The 18,762-nt window shown below is 43.9% G+C and overlaps 1 protein-coding gene across 2 annotated transcripts; it reads left to right on the top strand.

Annotated features, from left to right (window-relative positions):
- Nucleotides 1–631: 631 nt before the first annotated feature.
- On the top strand, nt 632–18,420 carry LOC123518883 (leucine-rich repeat extensin-like protein 1). 2 transcript variants are annotated; one of them, XM_045279936.1, is made up of 4 exons: nt 632–874; nt 16,031–16,103; nt 17,544–17,711; nt 17,886–18,420. In XM_045279936.1, exons 1-4 carry the CDS (start codon nt 852–854, stop codon nt 18,240–18,242), a joined length of 621 nt encoding a protein of 206 aa, XP_045135871.1. In that variant the 5' UTR covers nt 632–851; the 3' UTR covers nt 18,243–18,420. The 2 variants fall into 2 exon arrangements, with proteins under 2 accessions (XP_045135871.1, XP_045135870.1); XM_045279935.1 differs by having other exon boundaries at nt 17,544–17,756.
- The last annotated feature ends 342 nt before the right edge of the window (nt 18,421–18,762 follow it).

Below are 18,762 nucleotides of genomic sequence, written 5' to 3'. Positions count from 1 at the left end.
TGGCGGTACGTGTACCTAAACGGAAGAAGCCTCTGTTGGTCTTTCTGGGTTAAGTGAATCATTCAGGTAAGATAAAACTCACAGAGTGCACCATCACAACACTTACAGCGTTTGTCTTCTTAGTGAATCTAAAGGTTTATAAAGGCAATGGTTGCATAAGAAACACAATGATTGTTTAAGTTCATGAAAAACCTCTAGGTGCTCTGTGTTAACAGGAATTGTCTCTTTTATGCCAATCACCTCCATGCTGTGACGCCACTGACCAATGTTGTGGTCGAGGACGTAGGGGAACAGATAACAGCTCCAGCATACACACACATGGCACAGTGCACAAGACCTGGTGGGTAACAGAATGAATGAGGGATCGAATCCGGCACCTCTGAGTCATTCACTGGTGTTGAAGGTCGTCTCTGGTGACGCAGCTTGTTGCCAGGTTACGCAATACCATCTTTGTTGCTCGTAGGAACAAAACCAATCCAGTACATGCTATCTTCACATCAATGGGTCTTCCATCAAAAAGGATATATTGCAAAATAAATCCGACGTGGCCTCAAGGACCACGTGCGGGAGACTGCGATCCTGCGCGTGTGAAGTACCCGAGCCACAGCGTCCGGGACTCAGTTCGCGCCAGGACAGGACAGCAGGTGCTCGGTGGCAGCGCAGCCCGCGCAGGACATTCAGCGAGTCTCAGCCAGGCAGCCAGCCAGTCTCCAGCTGACAGACGTGAAGATCGCGACTTCATCTTGCCTGACTGATAGACCCGTCAAGCAAAGGGCATCTTATTACATACGAGAAGTGTTCACAAGCCACGTTCTTATTATCCTGTTGAAATTCCCGCTGCCACCACGAAGATGAGGTCCCGCGCGCTGCTCAGGTGAGTGCCACTGCCCTGCTCCCTTCACCACTCATACCCGTGTGCAGATATACGAAGATATGCACAGAAACAAAGCTACACGCATACACACGTACGTTTGTGCACCCATAAATACATGGAAGAATGCACAGAAACAAACACAGTTATACAATACTTGCTAATAGATGGGTGTATTTGATATGTATGCCCATCAATATACTCACTTATACAGTGTGTGTGTGTGTGTGTGTGTGTGTGTGTGTGTGTGTGTGTGTGTGTGTGTGTGTGTGTGTGTGTGTGTGTGTGTGTGTGTGTGTGTGTGTGTGTGTGTGTGTGTGTGTGTGTGTGTGTGTGTGTGTGTGTGTGTGTGTATGTGAGAGATTAAGGAAAGTAACAATGAGGTAGGATGGCAGTATTTAGTGGAGAATTGTTCATGTCCGTTGGGAGTAAAGACCTCTCTCTCTCTCTCTCTCTCTCTCTCTCTCTCTCTCTCTCTCTCTCTCTCTCTCTCTCTCTCTCTCTCTCTCTCTGTGTGTGTGTGTGTGTGTGTGTGTGTGTGTGTGTGTGTGTGTGTGTGTTTAGGCATTGCCATGTGCATACACTAAAGCACGGTGCACGTCAAGACCCAGCCTTTCAACACATGAGTGCCAGTGTTCCCGTGACTGCCGCTGCGTCGCAAGCCTGAACAACACGTTCAACGCTTGTGTCCTGCTAACATCTGACCACAAACCCAATTACTGTCTTACATTTGAACGCACGAAGATAAAAGCTGGCAGATTCATGAATATTACAGCAACCCTTGGAAACATGTCTTCTGTGATTGACTCGAACTGAAAATTAAGTAATGAAAGAGAAATACGACATCTGATAATGCCTTTAAAAAGATATTCGTCATATAATAAGTAATAGCTATTTAGGCAGATTTTTACTAACAAATAAAGACACTCAGCACAAAAGGAAAATAATAAACGACATAGAAATAATAAAAAAAGATGAATATTGTAAATGCCTTTCACAAAATCTATTACACACGAAAGCGGAACATGATAAAATCAGAGGAGGATAAAAAAAAAGAGAGGAAAAAAGGGAAAAAAAACATTACCAGTGATAGGAGTAAAAGAGAGAGAGAGAGAGAGAGAGAGAGAGAGAGAGAGAGAGAGAGAGAGAGAGAGAGAGAGAGAGAGAGAGAGAGAGAGAAACTGTTGTGTGCATCGTTTCCAATCTCAGCATCCTGAGACACCCCACAAACACAAGCACGCACACACACACACACACACACACACACACACACACACACACACACACACACACACACACACACACACCAGTCTACCTTAGCCGCCCTAATAAGTGCACCTGATGAGAGTAAATATCATACAAGGTACGAGAGACGTTAATGAAGGGAAGGCGCGGGCTTCTCACACGCCGACCCATCCCCTTTCGTGAGTAGCAGGTCACGCACATCTGCCTTCATTGGTCGCCCTCCTCACGTCCCAAGCACAGTAAGGGCACGGTCACTTCTCGTGTAATAAGCCCAGTATCAGATGTCCTCTCTTAATACGGTAACAGTGGGAAGCCGGCCATAATATCAGGAATACTAAAAAACAAGGAAGCAGAGTATTATCGCCATAATGCTCAATGTGTACGGTATACTTTCCCCACCAACTCATATAGATGCAAGCAAAAAAACAATCAGATCCACAACAGTTAAGACCGCGCCAAACCGCAACGCCTTAATTCCGTAATGATGAAGTTCCGTGACAAGGGAAGAGTCGCCTGCCTGGCGGGTGTCGACCTCGCCACGGGTACTAAGCCAAGTCCACCATTGTCTCTGCCTTGCACCTCAGCACTGCGGGGCTCAGCACGCGGCGCGGGTCTGTCAGCAACACACACCTACTCTTGGCGAGTGATTGGCCCTTCATCCGGTCTTATTGTTGTCGTTACAGTATTATTGAGCAAAGCTGTAAGTGTACAACAACCTGTAACTGTGAAAAGATATATATATATATATATATATATATATATATATATAGAGAGAGAGAGAGAGAGAGAGAGAGAGAGAGAGAGAGAGAGAGAGAGAGAGAGAGAGAGAGAGAGAGAGAGAGAGAGAGAGAGAGAGAGAGAGAGAGAGAGAGAGAGAGAGAGAGAGAGAGAGAGAGAGAGAGAATCGGCAGAACATGACTCCAAACTGAGCCTGAAAGGCGACCTTCAGTGCCCTCGCCGTGACGTCTTGTGCAGCTAAGCAATGAAAGTGTTCAAGGTCGCGGGATGGGCCGCTGCGCTGCGTCATGTACCGGGCGGGGCACGAGGCGGCACCACGCCTGTCACAGCTCCCAATGTCCGCACAGAGTATTACAGAACAATATAATATAAAAAGTTATATATCTTCGAGCAGTAGTATGTTATCATGAGAAACAATCACTGCTAAAACCAGGGCAGTAAAATACTAACAGAGAGGAACAACGAAGAGCTTAAAACAATTATTTCCAAGTGTTCACTCGAGCCTTTCAGACACTCCTCTCCTCCATCCCCCCCTCCTCACCCTTTTTCCTTCCACTCTCCCTCTTCCCCAGCTCTCATCCTTAACAAAACACCCCCACCTACCCAGCACCCAATCCGGACCCCGCCTGCTCCTCTCAGCCACACGAGTCCAAACTCTTCACTGAGCGAGATAACAATTACTGTGAAAAGGTTAAACAGACTCGAAGTGGCAGTTTATAACAATCTCTCTCTCTCTCTCTCTCTCTCTCTCTCTCTCTCTCTCTCTCTCTCTCTCTCTCTCTCTCTCTCTCTGTCAGCAACGCAGGGTCAGTGACAACAGGTGGCCTGAAGCAGAAACACACAAACACACACACATACACACACACACAACACACAGGAAGCAGCGAGTGCAAGGAGGGAGCAAGGAGCAAGGTCGTGGAGGGAAGGTCGCCCAGGAAGGCAAAGACAACTCTTTCAGTTTCACGGCAACACCACCCGACGGAACACCCTAATTTCCTGCCTCCATCTCCTCCCTTGATCCGCGACCCGAGTGAAGGAGAAACGAGAATGAAGAAAAAATTATAAAAGCAGCGGAAGGACGATGCGCATGATTAAGATGAAGTGAGTCCCAATGGAGGAGAGTCTTTTAAGGAAGTTCATATAAGTGATAATCGTATGTGATTTTTTTCCGTCTCAAGCACATGATGAGGGGCGAGGATTTCGTGGTTTGGTGCAGAGAAAGAATCAAAGGTTCCGATTAAAATTAAACAAAGAGGGAGAATACAAGAACAAAATGCAGCATCACTTCTATACCACAAAACTTGAAGTACCAAAAAATTATATAAAAAAAAGAAGAAAAAACACGCAATTTACATCCAAAACACTTGCAATTTCAGTCGTCTAAAAAAGTGAGAATAACAAGACGATTAGAAGAAAAAACTAGTCTAGCTGCTCATCACCATTAAAGCTTCCCACAAGAACATCAATTTCACACAAAACCTCATTAACTTGCACACCTGACACTCAAAAGCCTCGGAATTGACGGAAACCACAAAACAAAAGGAAAAGTTGAGGGACTGCCACAAAGAATTACTTCCAGACCCCCGCCCTGTGTGTATATGTACAGCATCCACAAAAGCAGAGGCAGACAGGCAGGCAAGCAGACTGACACACACACACACACACACACACACACACACACACACACACACACACACACACACACACACACTCTCTCTCTCTCTCTCTCTCTCTCTCTCTCTCTCTCAGTTTCTTACTAAATCGCACTATTCTACCTTAAACAATTTCACTTACCTCTTACTTTCTTTCTTATATCTCCCTTAAAAACACCAATTATTCTTATCTACGGTTTCAACATTCATTATACTACCACTTATCTTCCATTCCTCAATTTTGACAATAGTTATGCTCCCTCGCTCCTTATCCATTGCACCCTCGTGAGCTCCTCGTGTCATAAAGGCCCCGTGGTTCTCTGAGTCTGAAGGTTATCTGGTGGTGGAATGCCTCTTCTTCCCCACACACATTGTTTGACGTCCATTAGCTTCCACCTGCCCATACCTGACGTGATGCTAATGGTTTCTGATAGCACTCTCTCTCTCTCTCTCTCTCTCTCTCTCTCTCTCTCTCTCTCTCTCTCTCTCTCTCTCTCATATCGGTAAATGAACTAGCGATTAATAATAAATAAATGAAACTATTAAAGTATGTAATTTCTAAATATTCAACAAGTACGTAGGGGACACACACACACACACACACACACACACACACACACACACACACACACACACACACACACACACACACATCCTGAGACATCCCACACTGCACACAAACACACACACATCCTGAGACACACACACACACACACACACACACACACACACACACACACACACACACACACACACACCGCGTAGTGTAGTGGTTAGCACGCTCGACTCACAATCGAGAGGGCCGGGTTCGAGTCCGGGCGCGGCGAGGTAAATGGGCAAGCTTCTTAATGTAGCCTCTGTTCACCTAGCAGTAAATAGGTACGGGATGTAACTCGAGGGGTTGTGGCCTCGCTTTCCCGGTGTGTGGAGTGTGTTGTGGTCTCATTCCTACCCGAAGATCGGTCTATGAGCTCTGAGCTCGTTCCGTAATGGGGAAGACTGGCTGGATGACCAGCAGACGACCGTGGTGAATTACACACACACACACACACACACACACACACACACACACACACACACACACACACACACACACACACACACGACTAATGAAAGAATAAATGGATAATGATAATAATAAGGTAGTGGAAACAAAAAATAACAATAACAAAAAGAGCAATAATAATAATGATGATGATGATAATAATAATAATAATAACATTAATAATGATAACAACAACAACAACAATAAAAATAATAACAATAATAATAATAATAACAACAACAATAATAATAATAATGATAATAATAATAATAATAATAATAATAATAATAATAATAATAATAATAATAATAATGATAATAAAAACAACAATAATAATGATAAAAAAAAAAAAAAATAATAATAATAATAATACCACCACCACCACCAACAACAATAATAATAATACCACCACCACCACCACCACCAACAATAATAACAATAACAATAACACCACCACCACCACCATCAACAACAACATGTTATTTTTTAGAGGGCAAGGTGACAAGCGACAGGTGGGATCTATTGGGGGACGGTCGATGGACTGGGGAAGCACCACTGCAAGGCGAGGGCACAGCTGGTGCAACAATCAGGAAAAACAGCGTGGCAGGGATGAGGTATGGCAGCTGTGCGAGTCGTCGGTCTCTTCTCTAAAGCAAACTCCCCCCGGACGTCTCGGGGCACTAAATCAAGTGATGGATTGATCAGAAACGAAGCTCATGCTAACATGTCGATATTAGTCACTCCCTCGACGGCACCGTCTTCAGGTGAGAGTTTGCTGTGGAGTGGTTCCCCCACCCACCCCATGGTGGCTGATCCACCTCGTAAAGGTAATGACCACTCCCTTGAGGCCACAGACAGTCAACAATTGTCAGAGGGAGGAGCCGCTCTGCACCAAGAGGCTTTTCTTCGTCCCATTCCGTCACAAAGCTACTGTGTGGGGAGCACGTCGCACACAAAAAGCTGCACAGCCACGCAGGTCTTGAAGGATGCCTCGGTGAGCATAGTGTAATCTCAGCTCTGAACTCACCGTGACGTATGTCGCACACACAAAGAACCAGAGGCGGCGTCGATGCCTCCTTTTCAGGAGGAATGAGGCGAGAAGCAAAGCCTGGCGCTGGCAATTACCTCAACTGGGTATGGCAATAGTCTGGGAGTCACACAGGTCACCTTATTAAAAGTCTGAAGAGTGTTTGCTGCCAGTACATTATCGATACACACGTGGACTTAGCTGAAATCACACAATATTCCCTAAAGTGTGCCGCAATGACCTTGTGTCTGCAAACATGTGTAACTTTCCCGTCCACGGTACAATTTATCGCCTGTTTAAGAACAAAAGCCTCAATCACAGCGACTTCCAAACATGGTCACGGCTGATTAGCTCAAGGAAAATGAACCCCTATTGTTCCCGACTCTGTAATTATAAACGGATGAAGATGATGATGATGATGAAGATGATGATGATGATGATGATGATGATGATGATGATGATGATGATGATGTTGCTGTTGTTGTTGTTCTTGTTGCTGCTGTTGTTATTGTTATTGTTGTTGCTGCTGTTGTTGTTGCTGTTATTGTTGTTTCTGCTCCTGTTTATACGAAAGATACGTAGACCAGATACACATTTCTCTCCATCCCACCGTTAGAACGTGCTTTACATCGCCTAATGTCTTCTTTGTCTGCTATCTTTTACGTTACTTTCTTTGTTTAGTTTTACTCGTACCTTATCTGTAGTTTCTCAGATTGTAGTCTTTTCTCCTCTCACCCTGCCCTTCACTGCAGCTATAAACATTTTCTCTGCAGCGAAGCAGCGACAGCTTTTGGTGTTGGTTGCAATTAAGGCAAGAGTCCATTTCCTTTTCTCAGCAGACGCACCAAGAGAACGCTAATCTTATTCTGTTATACTGCCTTTTCGTGACGCCGGGGCGCAGACTTGCCCTCTACAATTTCCGCAGCGACAGGCAAAACACTCACTTGCAAGAACCATAAAAGCCACTATTAGTTTCCCTTCCCAGCCGCTGATTATACGCGCTGCTCCGAGTGCAGGAGCGTTCTGATGAGGGGAGTCACCTTGGCTAAGTTAAGGTCCCCGTGAAATGGAAGGAAGGAAGGAAGGAAGGGGCCATCTCGGGAGCACATGGGTCAGTGCTCGGTGCCAACACTGATGATGCCTGGTGTGGTGTGGGAGTGTTGTGCTGCTGCCATGCCACTGTGTGTGCACGCGCCAGGTTGTTACAAGAGTGAGAGGCAAAAAAAAAAAGACAAGTATACAGACAAGCGGCAAACAAAAACAGATATACAAACAGGTATACAGACATACAAGTTTATATATATATATATATATATATATATATATATATATATATATATATATATATATATATATATATATATATATATATATATATATATATATATATATATATATATATATATATATATATATATATATATATATATATATATATATATATATATATATATATATATATATATATATATATATATATATATATATATATATATATATATATATATATATATATATATATATATATATATATATATATATATATATATATATATATATATATTTCCTTATGGTTAACGCAACTTTCTCACGAGTTTTACCACGTCTGTCACATGTATGTCAGCCCTCACCACGGAAAACGAGTCACAAAGGAAGCCGCAGACGGATCTGAGAGTAAGCACCACACCCACCATACGTATAGCTTGAGACAAAAAATGTAAAACCAGAGGCGGGTCACAGAGTCCCCTTGTGGTGACTGGGTAGTGTTCCGAGGCTCCCAGAGAGTGTCTGGCAACGTGATATGCCACGACCCGCCAGAGGCTCACCCAACGCTACTATATAACTCACTCCTTACGTAGACATTTCGTAAAGCAGCGCCATCAACAACTACGCGAAAGCATCACTCTAAGCTTGGTTTGGTGGAAAAACACGTTTGGGTGTTTCCAGGAAATCATTCTGCTCCACCAAGTGTAATTACCGAGTGCAATTATCATTGTAATTAATCAGTCCATTCGATACAATTATGTCTACACGTGAGAATCATAAGTAGCACAACGTAAACCACGCATGACAAGAGCAGAGACTATTTATAACTGTTCATGTAAGTCACTACATGTCCTTATGAAGAGTCCCTGTTCACTGATCTTAAGTCGTGATTGCCTGCAACCAAACACTTAATCAACCGTCCACATAACAGTGTAATGAATCAACCAGCACTGCAGCAAACTTTGAAGTAAACGTCTCACTTGTCTTGAAAAAGTGGCATGCTTAGTACACCTGCAGCGCCACATGTGCAGGTAGTGGTAGCGCAACTGCTATTGTTCATCAGGTAGCCAGGAGGTGCTGTTTGGTGCTGCCCCGCGTCACTCGAGGCGGAGAGGACTGATGGTGTGATGTAAGGCTCCCGGGATTAATACACTCTATTCCCACAGAGAGAGAGAGGAGGACCATGGGGACAGTCTAAGGAGATTGATGAAGAGTGTCGTACTAAAAGTCAGCAATGGTAGTAGTAGTAGTAGTAGTAGTAGTAGTAGTAGTAGTAGTAGTAGTAGTAGTAGTAGTAGTAGTAGTAGTAGTAGTAGTAGTAGTAGTAGTAGCAGTAGCTTTGATGAATTGTAACCAATATCTAATTATCAAGTTTTCGCCTAAAAAATTCCTCTACTGCAACTGAGAAAAAGGGCATCGTTTTTTGTCCTCCATGTTTGGCTTTTTACATCAGAGAAGGCGAGGTGAGTGTCCCCGGAGCGGCGGTGCCAGTTGTCTACAGGTTGTCCGCCACGACCTTCACCACCTTCACCACCTGGCCACTTACTTTTACTTCCTTGCTTTCTTGCAAGTTTGCACCAGCATGACACCGCACCGGCCCAAGCTGCCCGCACTGCGGCGTACCGGCATCACACGCGAGTGCCGTCCAGACCACTACAGAACAGGGAAGCGCGACCTTGACAAAGACCGCGGCAAGGTCGTCCGTGCGCCGGGCCAGCGTGAGCGAGGCGGCAACGCCGCATAATCACTCGGGAACCATCTCTTCTCCCTGGAACACTTTTTGGGCAACATTCGATCATGTTTCGCCTCGCGGCCACGCACCAGGCGAGGTGAAGCTGTCCCGGCCTGGCACGGAGCCCGCCACGCTGAGGCTCGCCCTGCGGGACAGGGCGGCGTGGGAATGAGTCTTCCCTACAAGAGCACACTGCCATAGCCATCAGATGAACCAGAGCAATTACAAAGAAAGCAACTGTAATCACAAAGCCACTCTCATTTGGGATATGAATGATTAGCAAGGTAAATATCTAAACATTGATGGTCGCCTCGTGGAAAAATGATAATCAAAGAGATTATTTTTTTAAATAAATATTCAAATTACATCTTCAATGAAGTTCTATAATTCAGTCACTTCATTCCCTGCCAAGACTGATGCGCCCGAGAAGCCTAAATAAGCCAGTCATGATTTAAAACATTATTACTGCAATTCTCATCATTCTCAAATAATCATCCACTTCATTATCTGTCTGAGAAGAAACTTTCCGCTAATTCTACGTTCTATTTCAACTTTCAATTACTACTTATTAATCTATGCATTCATGCGTCGCTGTTCGTGGAAGCGTGACGACATGTGACAGAAGACGCGTCAGATCGGCCTGGACTGTAAAGCTACTTTTTGCCAATTTTTTCTTCTTCGCTAATCTTTAATTCTAATGCTAATAATTCCGAAACCCATCCAATTCATTAAAATCGCTGCAGGCAAGGGAGACACAAAGCTGCTTGGATTACGTACACTTGTCACTGATGATAAACTTGCTTATTCACTGAAGCATTGAGGGATGAACGAGTCACTCCTCAAGCACAGTAATTTTGAGACATAAGTGACTTGTACCTATCTCTTTTCAAGGAAATGACATTCCCCGTAACCTTGAGTATGCCAGAGTTCAAAAGATTCGGATACTTTTCGAAAAGAGCCAGAATCCTTTTCCTATTCACATGTTTTAGGAAGAAAAACCTCTCTCTCTCTCTCTCTCTCTCTCTCTCTCTCTCTCTCTCTCTCTCTCTCTCTCTCTCTCTCTCTCTCTCTCTCTCACTTCAACTGCCCAATCTTCATTCATGCACTCGGCAGAGGCTGAAATCACATTCGCCTCCCAACACAGACGCCGAGGGATCAACAAAGGATAAGGGCACAGCGACGCAAGATTCCCAGGCGTGAGGAACAAGAACATGGTATGCCGGAAACACACACACAAGGCCGGACACTCCACGTCACTGCTCGTTTACCGCGATGAATTCTCGGAGGGACACAAGCAATGAATGATAAGAAATGTGTGTTGTTTGTTGTGTTGTACGCGGTGGTGTCATCTGAGGTGCAGTATTTTCTCTATCTCTCTTCTGCAAGTAGAGGAGTCATAAACATATATTTCTATTTAGACAATCTTCATATCACTCCTGGTGGTCTTTTTTTTCTCTCATTTTTTTTTTTCCTAGCATCCTAACACATCTTTAATTCTTCTTTACTGTGTCCAAGCCGGTTATTGCTGTATCACAAAACTCAGCACACACAGGCATACTCTCCGTGGCGCCACACCTGCAGGGAACTGAGGGGCGTCACGGGCTGGTCATTTTTAACAATTACGAGGCCCAAGTTAAAAATTATACCTGAGACCGCCTGCAAAGCCCAACTATTATACTGCCATACATAAAAGAAATCTATGAAGTGTATTTGATTTCATTTTTTAACCATTTAAACGATAAACGGAAACGCGAGAATAACACCACGATGTAGCAAGTTGTAAGAAGTAAAAATAACAAGTGTCTGCTCGCTCGCCGTTCCCCCGAGGCACCAGTAACAGCGTGCCCAGATAAGGGAGAAGCATCCGCTCTCTCCGGTCACTTCCCGCCCCTCAAAATTGATAATCACACCCGCGGGACTTGTAATGTCTTGCTTAGTGACAAAAAGCGCCCCGCCACGCCCTCCTCACACCATCCGTCTTTCCCTCAGCCTGTGATTACTTCGGCCAGGGGAGAACAAGAGCTGTCAGCCAGTCCCCGGGCAGCGGCCAACCGGCGCTGCGTGCCGCGGTGAAGCTTTGTGTCCTGATCAGCAGCCAAGTGGGAATCGAATTGTATTGTATTGTGTGAGATGAAGATAGCAAGGCAAAGAACTGACCACAAGACAAATACTGTGTTAAAAGCACAGAGACGTTCATAGCAGGAGTATAATTCAAAGCCTGGACACAAAATATGCAAAATTGGATATGGGAAAGGTGTAGAGTTCACTATGTGACACTAACCTTACTAAAAATCAGAGTAGGCTAATATGCAATAAGAGGACAATTTCAAGCAGAAAGTTTGAGACCAACGACGTTGTGTTCATGTGTTCATCGTTACATCCCCATTTTAACGTAATTCATGTCATATACACATGAAACAGATGGAACAGCCTCGTCCTCTTAAGCAAAATAAAGAATAGAGTTAAAAAAATCTGAAAACATCCATGAAATTACATTGCCCAAATATAAACAATGTCCATGTGACGCCACGCACAAGCGCTGAATCTACCTGGGGATCGTCCTGCGGATACACACCTGCTTCTCTCCGGGTTTTGGCTGAACTTTTCCTAATACCGTACTCATACACCTGACCGATCGATATAAGGCTCTAAGCATATCCAGAGACATCTATTGCATTACTGGTCTTGAGTGAACGGTACACATGGCACCAGTAAAACATTTTGAATTTAGAAACTGAACCAAATCCCTTCTGATATTATAATGAAAAGACTAAAATTGTTTGAGTCAAGAGAGAAAGAAAATCACTGATGAAATGATTGCCTGATTTACAGATTGAGTGATTGATCTGAGACGGCACATCAGGAGAAGGAGGAGAAATGAGCTTAACTAGAAAGACAATGTCACCGGATGGAATAAACGGCAAACATTCAATGCAGACCCAAGATATAAGGATTTGAAGTGTAGGAAACGTCTCATACACATACGCACACACACGAAAGAGATAGAGAGAGAGAGATAGATAGATAGATAGATAGAGAGAGAGAGAGAGAGAGAGAGAGAGAGAGAGAGAGAGAGAGAGAGAGAGAGAGAGAGAGAGAGAGAGAGAGAGAGAGAGAGAGAGAGAGAGAGAGAGAGAGAGAGATCCATGCATCACTAATAGATAAAGATATAATAACAGTGACTGATATGCAGTAAGTTGAGGGAGACTATTTTGGGGGGAGAGATGGTGGGACATCTATGGAACCTCGGCGTCACCCTGGCCTCTGCCCCCAAACACCCGCAAATCACAGGGTTCCGACACACCTGCTTCACCAACCCTACACTCACCTGCCTCTAATTAACACACCTTTCCTGACCCTGTACTCTCGTGCCGCCATTACCTAACTATACATTCCTTTCTTCTTTTTATCCTTATACAGAATTCTAGCCAAACATGACAAAACTAAGGAAAAGGAGCGCTTATCTACCTATTCCTAGCGGGTAAAAGAGTCCCAGTCGCGTTAGACAGTTGGATCACTCTCTACGTGCAATATATCTCAAGAATTGACTTGTTATGGAGAATCTTCGGCAGTTTGGGAGTCAGTTTGTCGGGAGGAGGTAGAATGAGCTTGGTCTCAGTATGGAGAACGATGGAAAGAAGACAAAAAAATGTAGGAAATCAGAGAGGTGGACGGGAAGGTCTTGGTATGGAGAATGACGGAATTGGGACATGGAAACACAAGAACCCAATCAAATAAGGGAAGTTTCAAAATATCGGTGAAATGAAAGGCAGAGGAGTGTTATGCAATGAGGTGCACATCAGACAGACTAAACTGTTTCAAGCGGAGAATATCAGTAAGCATCCTGAACTAAATCAACTCATTTATTTGAAACATTTATATTTATTTTCCCTCCAGAAAGCAAATGACCGTTTTCTTCGACTTTTTTGTGCCCTTGAACCAGTCTGCTTCATGGGAAAAAAATTAATATACAAGATTCAAAAGGCCGAGAGCTTCACCTGGTTTTCTACTGTTTATAACCTCTCTCTCTCTCTCTCTCTCTCTCTCTCTCTCTCTCTCTCTCTCTCTCTCTCTCTCTCTCTTTTCTAGCAACCCTCAGTTAGAAAGCTACCAAATTACTAAAAGCATTTCTCTGCAACCACAAACTAATCATGTAATTTGTTTCTTGCTTAATTTTTACCTGTGGGTAGAGAAGAGGGCACAGGTGGGCGAGGCAGGAGGAGGGAAAGCTGTAGGAAGGAAGTGAGGGACGAGGAGCAGCAGTTGGGATGATGGTGGATGTGGAGAGAGTTGTGACTGGTGGAGTGATGTGGCTTTGTTATCCACCGGGTGTGGTTGTTTCGATATTGATGCCTCTCCACACACACACACACACACACACACACACACACACACACACACACACACACACACACACGCTCATCATTGATTCTCGTGAGTGACTACATTACTCGCGCGGAACCCCTTCTTCCTTCCTTCTTTCTTTTTTTCCTCACTAATAATCCAATCTTTCCCACACGACGCGCATCATCACGCTTTCCGTTCATCTGATGTCCACCACAAGTTCCCACGGGCTGTGTGAAGCAACCTTGAGCCTTTTATGTGTGTGTGTGTGTGTGTGTGTGTGTGTGTGTGTGTGTGTGTGTGTGTGTGTGTGTGTGTGTGTGTGTGTGTGTGTAATTCACTGTTTGATCTGCTGCAGTCTCTGACGAGACAGCCAGACGTTACCCTACGGAACGAGCTCAGAGCTCATTATTTCCGATCTTGGGATAGGTCTGAGACCAGGCACACACCACACACCGGGACAACAAGGTCATAACTCCTCGATTTACATCCCGTACCTACTCACTGCTAGGTGAACAGGGGCTACACGTGAGGAGACACACCCAAATATCTCCACCCGGCCGGGGTCCGGGCTGTGTGTGTGTGTGTGTGTGTGTTTCCTTTTTTTAATCCGTATGTATCTATATCCTGTTTTCCACTTCCAATTACTCATCCATTTACTGATTTTTCCCCTTTTCCTAAACATCACCATACATTTCCATCTACTCCTCTCATTGTTCGGCCTGTACTCACCCAAAAACGTCATGAGAAGTCCTCTGTTTCTTCTATGTTCTTCCTCACCAAACCTCCCCTCACAGTCTCCCTTTGAGCACTGTCCTCATGCCCCGCTGACTGCTATGACACTAACTGAGGCCTGGATTAGTGTTATTTTTTCCTTATCTCGTGGGATGAGCACTTCAAGTTACTGTAATAATGCAAAGGAACAACAAGGATCCATTTACCATTACCCATTAACCTATTCTAACCTAACCTTGATTATTAACAACAGTGGTTTCTGTTACATTAATTTAGGTTATGTTAGGTTAAGGTTAAAAGGTCAGGCTAGGTTCGGTAAGATAATATTTGGTTAAGATAGGTTAGTTTAATGCCACTGATTCTCTTTTCTGAACTGCACAAATAACTGGTCACTCTCCGGATAAGAGTGGTTTCAGTTCCGTATTCTTGAGTGAAGTGTGATCAAGTGTGAGCGTGGCTGCTTGCATGTGACCGTAAAGCTGTGTTCCCACGCTTCCACTTTCCACCAGGATCTGAAAGTTGTACAGTTATACAGCATCCCTGCCTCTAGATCTAGATGGACTGGCCTTCGTCTTTGCTCGCCACACATAAACTGATCAAGCTGCAGGCTGAAAACAGAAAAAATTGATTCTTTATAAAAAAAAATTGTTGAATCATCTATTCCTAAGTCACTCTAAACCCTTCACTACTGGAACGCATTTTTACCGTGAGTTTTGGGTGTGATTAGACGATTCTATTGACATTAGGAAGGGTCTATGGAGGCGAAAAGATTAATGGCCAGTCTTCACTATTCTAATCCCTACATAAGTTTCTGAAGCGGTATAAAACCGCTAAATAGTAAGCAGAATGAATATGAAAATGCGTCTTGGTACTGATGGAGTTAATAGTTCATTGTTCTTTTTTTTTTTTCAATTACCTTTCATTGCTTGTTTATTTTGTCTGTATACAAATCTTACTTATTTATGTATTTGTGTATCTATTTTCTTAGCAATCTCACAATATTTATTTACTTATTAATCCTGTCACTGTTATGGTCTTTGGCTAACATTTGGAGCACTACAGAAATGAAGGTTAATTTTGTCTTTTCAACGCTACAGAGGTATTCTAAAGTCTGTAGTACAAGAATAACTGAATAAAAGCTATACGTGATTAAGGAATAAAATTAATGTTTAAAAGGAAAAATATGAAAGTACATTTAAACCATCAACACAGATCTTCCACTTCCCTGCTCTTCTTATTCCTTGGCCTTACATCAACACAACTAAAGTAATGGAGGAGGCCGTGTTTCGTCTGTGTTCTTTCCTAGGCCAGCCCTGCTCCACTCTTGCAACAGATATGAGGTGGTGGCCCTAAAAGTGGTTCTCTCTCCCCACAGTGTAGCAGTGGTGTTGGTAGTGTCGGCGAGGCGGGCAGTCGGATGGGGCCGCGGCTCCTCATCCACACTGGAGGTAAGTTAAGTTGATTCTTCTCTCTCCTGCTTTTTTTTTTTTTTTCAGACCTCTTCTTTTTCATCTCTTCCTATTCATCCTTTACTTTTTTATTCTTGTTTTCTTCTTCTCATTCTTATTACTTTTAGCATTATTGCTGTCATTTTCTTCTAGTTCTTATCCTTGTCCTCCTTCACACACACACACACACACACACACACACACACACACACACACACACACACACGTACATAAGAAAGGAATCACAACAAAACAGAAAACAGAGAAGTCAAAAAGTGAAGAAAAACGATCATTGTAACAAGAGGATTTGGTTTAGACTTCCTGCGTGTGTCTCGCCAGGGCTTGGCTGCGAGAGGTCACGTGTCGCGGGTCAGGAGGTCAGGTCAGGTCAACCCCCGTGCAGGATGAGTGAGTCTTGTCGCGTCTCGAGTGAATAATGGTGCGGAAGTCTCTCTGTGTTTCGCTTCCGCCTGAGTTTCCAATCTTCTCTCTGTGATGAGTCTCAAGTTATTTAATAGCAGGAAAACGCGAGCTGGCTCTAAGTGGCTTTGCTGATTTTCCCCTTTTTTCCCTTTGTGTGTAACTTTCTCCTGTTAACTTTTACATCTCTCTCTCTCTCTCTCTCTCTCTCTCTCTCTCTCTCTCTCTCTCTCTCTCTCTCTTCCCGCATCTCGCACCACAAATACCACCGCCGCCCAAACGATCATTTCCTTCTTTCAGTTTCCCACCTTCAGTTTCATTAACGACTAATGTCTTCCTTCCTTCCTCGTTAATTTTCTGCATCAATCTTCCTCAGTGTTCCTTCCGTCATTCTCTCCTTCCTTCCTTCTCCTTAACACCTTCACGGCACTCTTCCTCCTCTCAGCCTCCGAAGCTTTCTCTCGCTTCGCGCTTTTCCCATTAACAAAGCGCTAACGTCCAAAGATAACAGAACACCTCATGGCTTTGTACATGACACATCCCTTCCAGCCGCGGCCCCACATCTTGCTTTGAATCACAATCAATATCCCATGGACTTTATTAAGTGGCCTCAGTCTGGGCGCTACGTCTCTCGGCAGCGGCGGGCACCAGCAGCGCCACACTGGTCACCTGGGTTGCCTGTCGCGGGTTGTTGCTCTGAAATTGTTGATGCAATCTTTCCTACAAGAACTGTTATTCTTCTTGAGTCAATGTTCGCTGTGTTGTCATTGAAATAATTAAGTTAATTATTTGTAATTAGAGAAATAAGTGTTCATAATACAATGTCTGCCAAGCCTTAAACAGATGCAAAGACTCCATTCCGCGGCTCATCACCACAACCTCTCACAGCAATGCCGACTGGAGGAGGAAGAGGAGGAGAAGGAGCCGGTGTATCCTTTGCGTTGTTACAGTACAAAGAAACACCTGAATAAGCTCAGTCTACTCCTGGCCTCATATTTACCCCGGGCCTCCTTGCCACAGGTGCTGCAGCGGTTGGCGAGCGGCGGCAGTGACCATCCCATCATGGTGAAACAAGACACGCCGCTGCCGGGGGAGTCACCCATCTACTATGTGCAGCTGCCCTCCTCGCCCTACTACTACGCTGACAACTCCGCCTTGGCCACCGTGCCCCTCCCGCCCCACACCAAGGCAAGCACCCGCACAGTCCACCACACGCCACCATCAAATACAAAGGTTTTCAGACAATAAGTAAAGAGAGACACACGTCCATAAAATATAATCCAACACAACTTATTTTTTCTAAATTTTCTCTAATATCGAATCCATCACACAAAGCCACAATAATCTACTCTTCCTTGGCAGGTGGACATCGACTTTGCCATCAACGGAAAACCTGGCAAGGTGTACCACTATAGCTCCCCCATCACCAAGCTCCACTACCCTCCATTACCACCCCATCACCTGCCCCTGCCATCCACCTCACCACCTCCGCCGCCCTCGTCACCCCTACCACCGCTACCATCCACAACCATCACTCCTGCAACTACAGGGTTTTCTTCGTCAGACCCCACCCCAGACAAGCGGCTGAAGCACTCTAAGGTGGTGCTAAGGAAGAAGTTTTCATTCAACGGAAAGCCCATGAAGGTGTATGTGTGGCGAGGAAGTTCACCGCTCACTATAAAGAACCACAGGAGAGCTCGCCGTCCCTTCAGGTTCTGAGCTGAGGAGTCTAGTTTCTGTAGCGGCTTCTATTTTACGTTAAGATTAAAGACAAATTAATACTGTGTATAATAAGTGCTAAGTTATGAACACACAAAAGTTAATACAGAAAAGAAATGCAAGATTGTTACATTACGAAGAACACACAAAAACAAACAGATTGAATAATATAATTACTTCTACGTTAATATATATATATATATATATATATATATATATATATATATATATATATATATATATATATATATATATATATATATATATATATATATATATATGTATAAATGAATAACGTGTGTAATGAACGCATGAGAAACAAAAAGAAAAGAAAAGAAAAAAACATAAAATTATTTCGTTCAGAACAGAAATAAACAAAAGACAAAACATAATATAAAATTCGTTCTACCATGTTAGGTGGAACATGCCGTCGTGAACGTGGAAACATGGCAAAATCAGTAAGACGTACTTTGACGTGCTACCTGTCCACCTTTCCCTCTCCCGTTGTATAAGGCACCGG

This window comes from Portunus trituberculatus, chromosome 44 (genome assembly GCF_017591435.1).
Source record: "Portunus trituberculatus isolate SZX2019 chromosome 44, ASM1759143v1, whole genome shotgun sequence".
Taxonomy (NCBI): Eukaryota; Metazoa; Arthropoda; class Malacostraca; order Decapoda; family Portunidae; genus Portunus; species Portunus trituberculatus.
This window is presented reverse-complemented; position numbering and strand designations above follow the sequence as displayed.

Excerpts from the sequence above, each read along its gene's own strand:
- LOC123518883 (XM_045279935.1), top strand. The coding sequence starts at position 852 with ATGAGGTCCCGCGCGCTGCTCAG. Across the intron at positions 875-16,030 it reads AGGTCCCGCGCGCTGCTCAG|TGTAGCAGTGGTGTTGGTAG; the intron begins GTGAGTGCCACT and ends CTCTCCCCACAG. Across the intron at positions 16,104-17,543 it reads GCTCCTCATCCACACTGGAG|GTGCTGCAGCGGTTGGCGAG; the intron begins GTAAGTTAAGTT and ends TCCTTGCCACAG.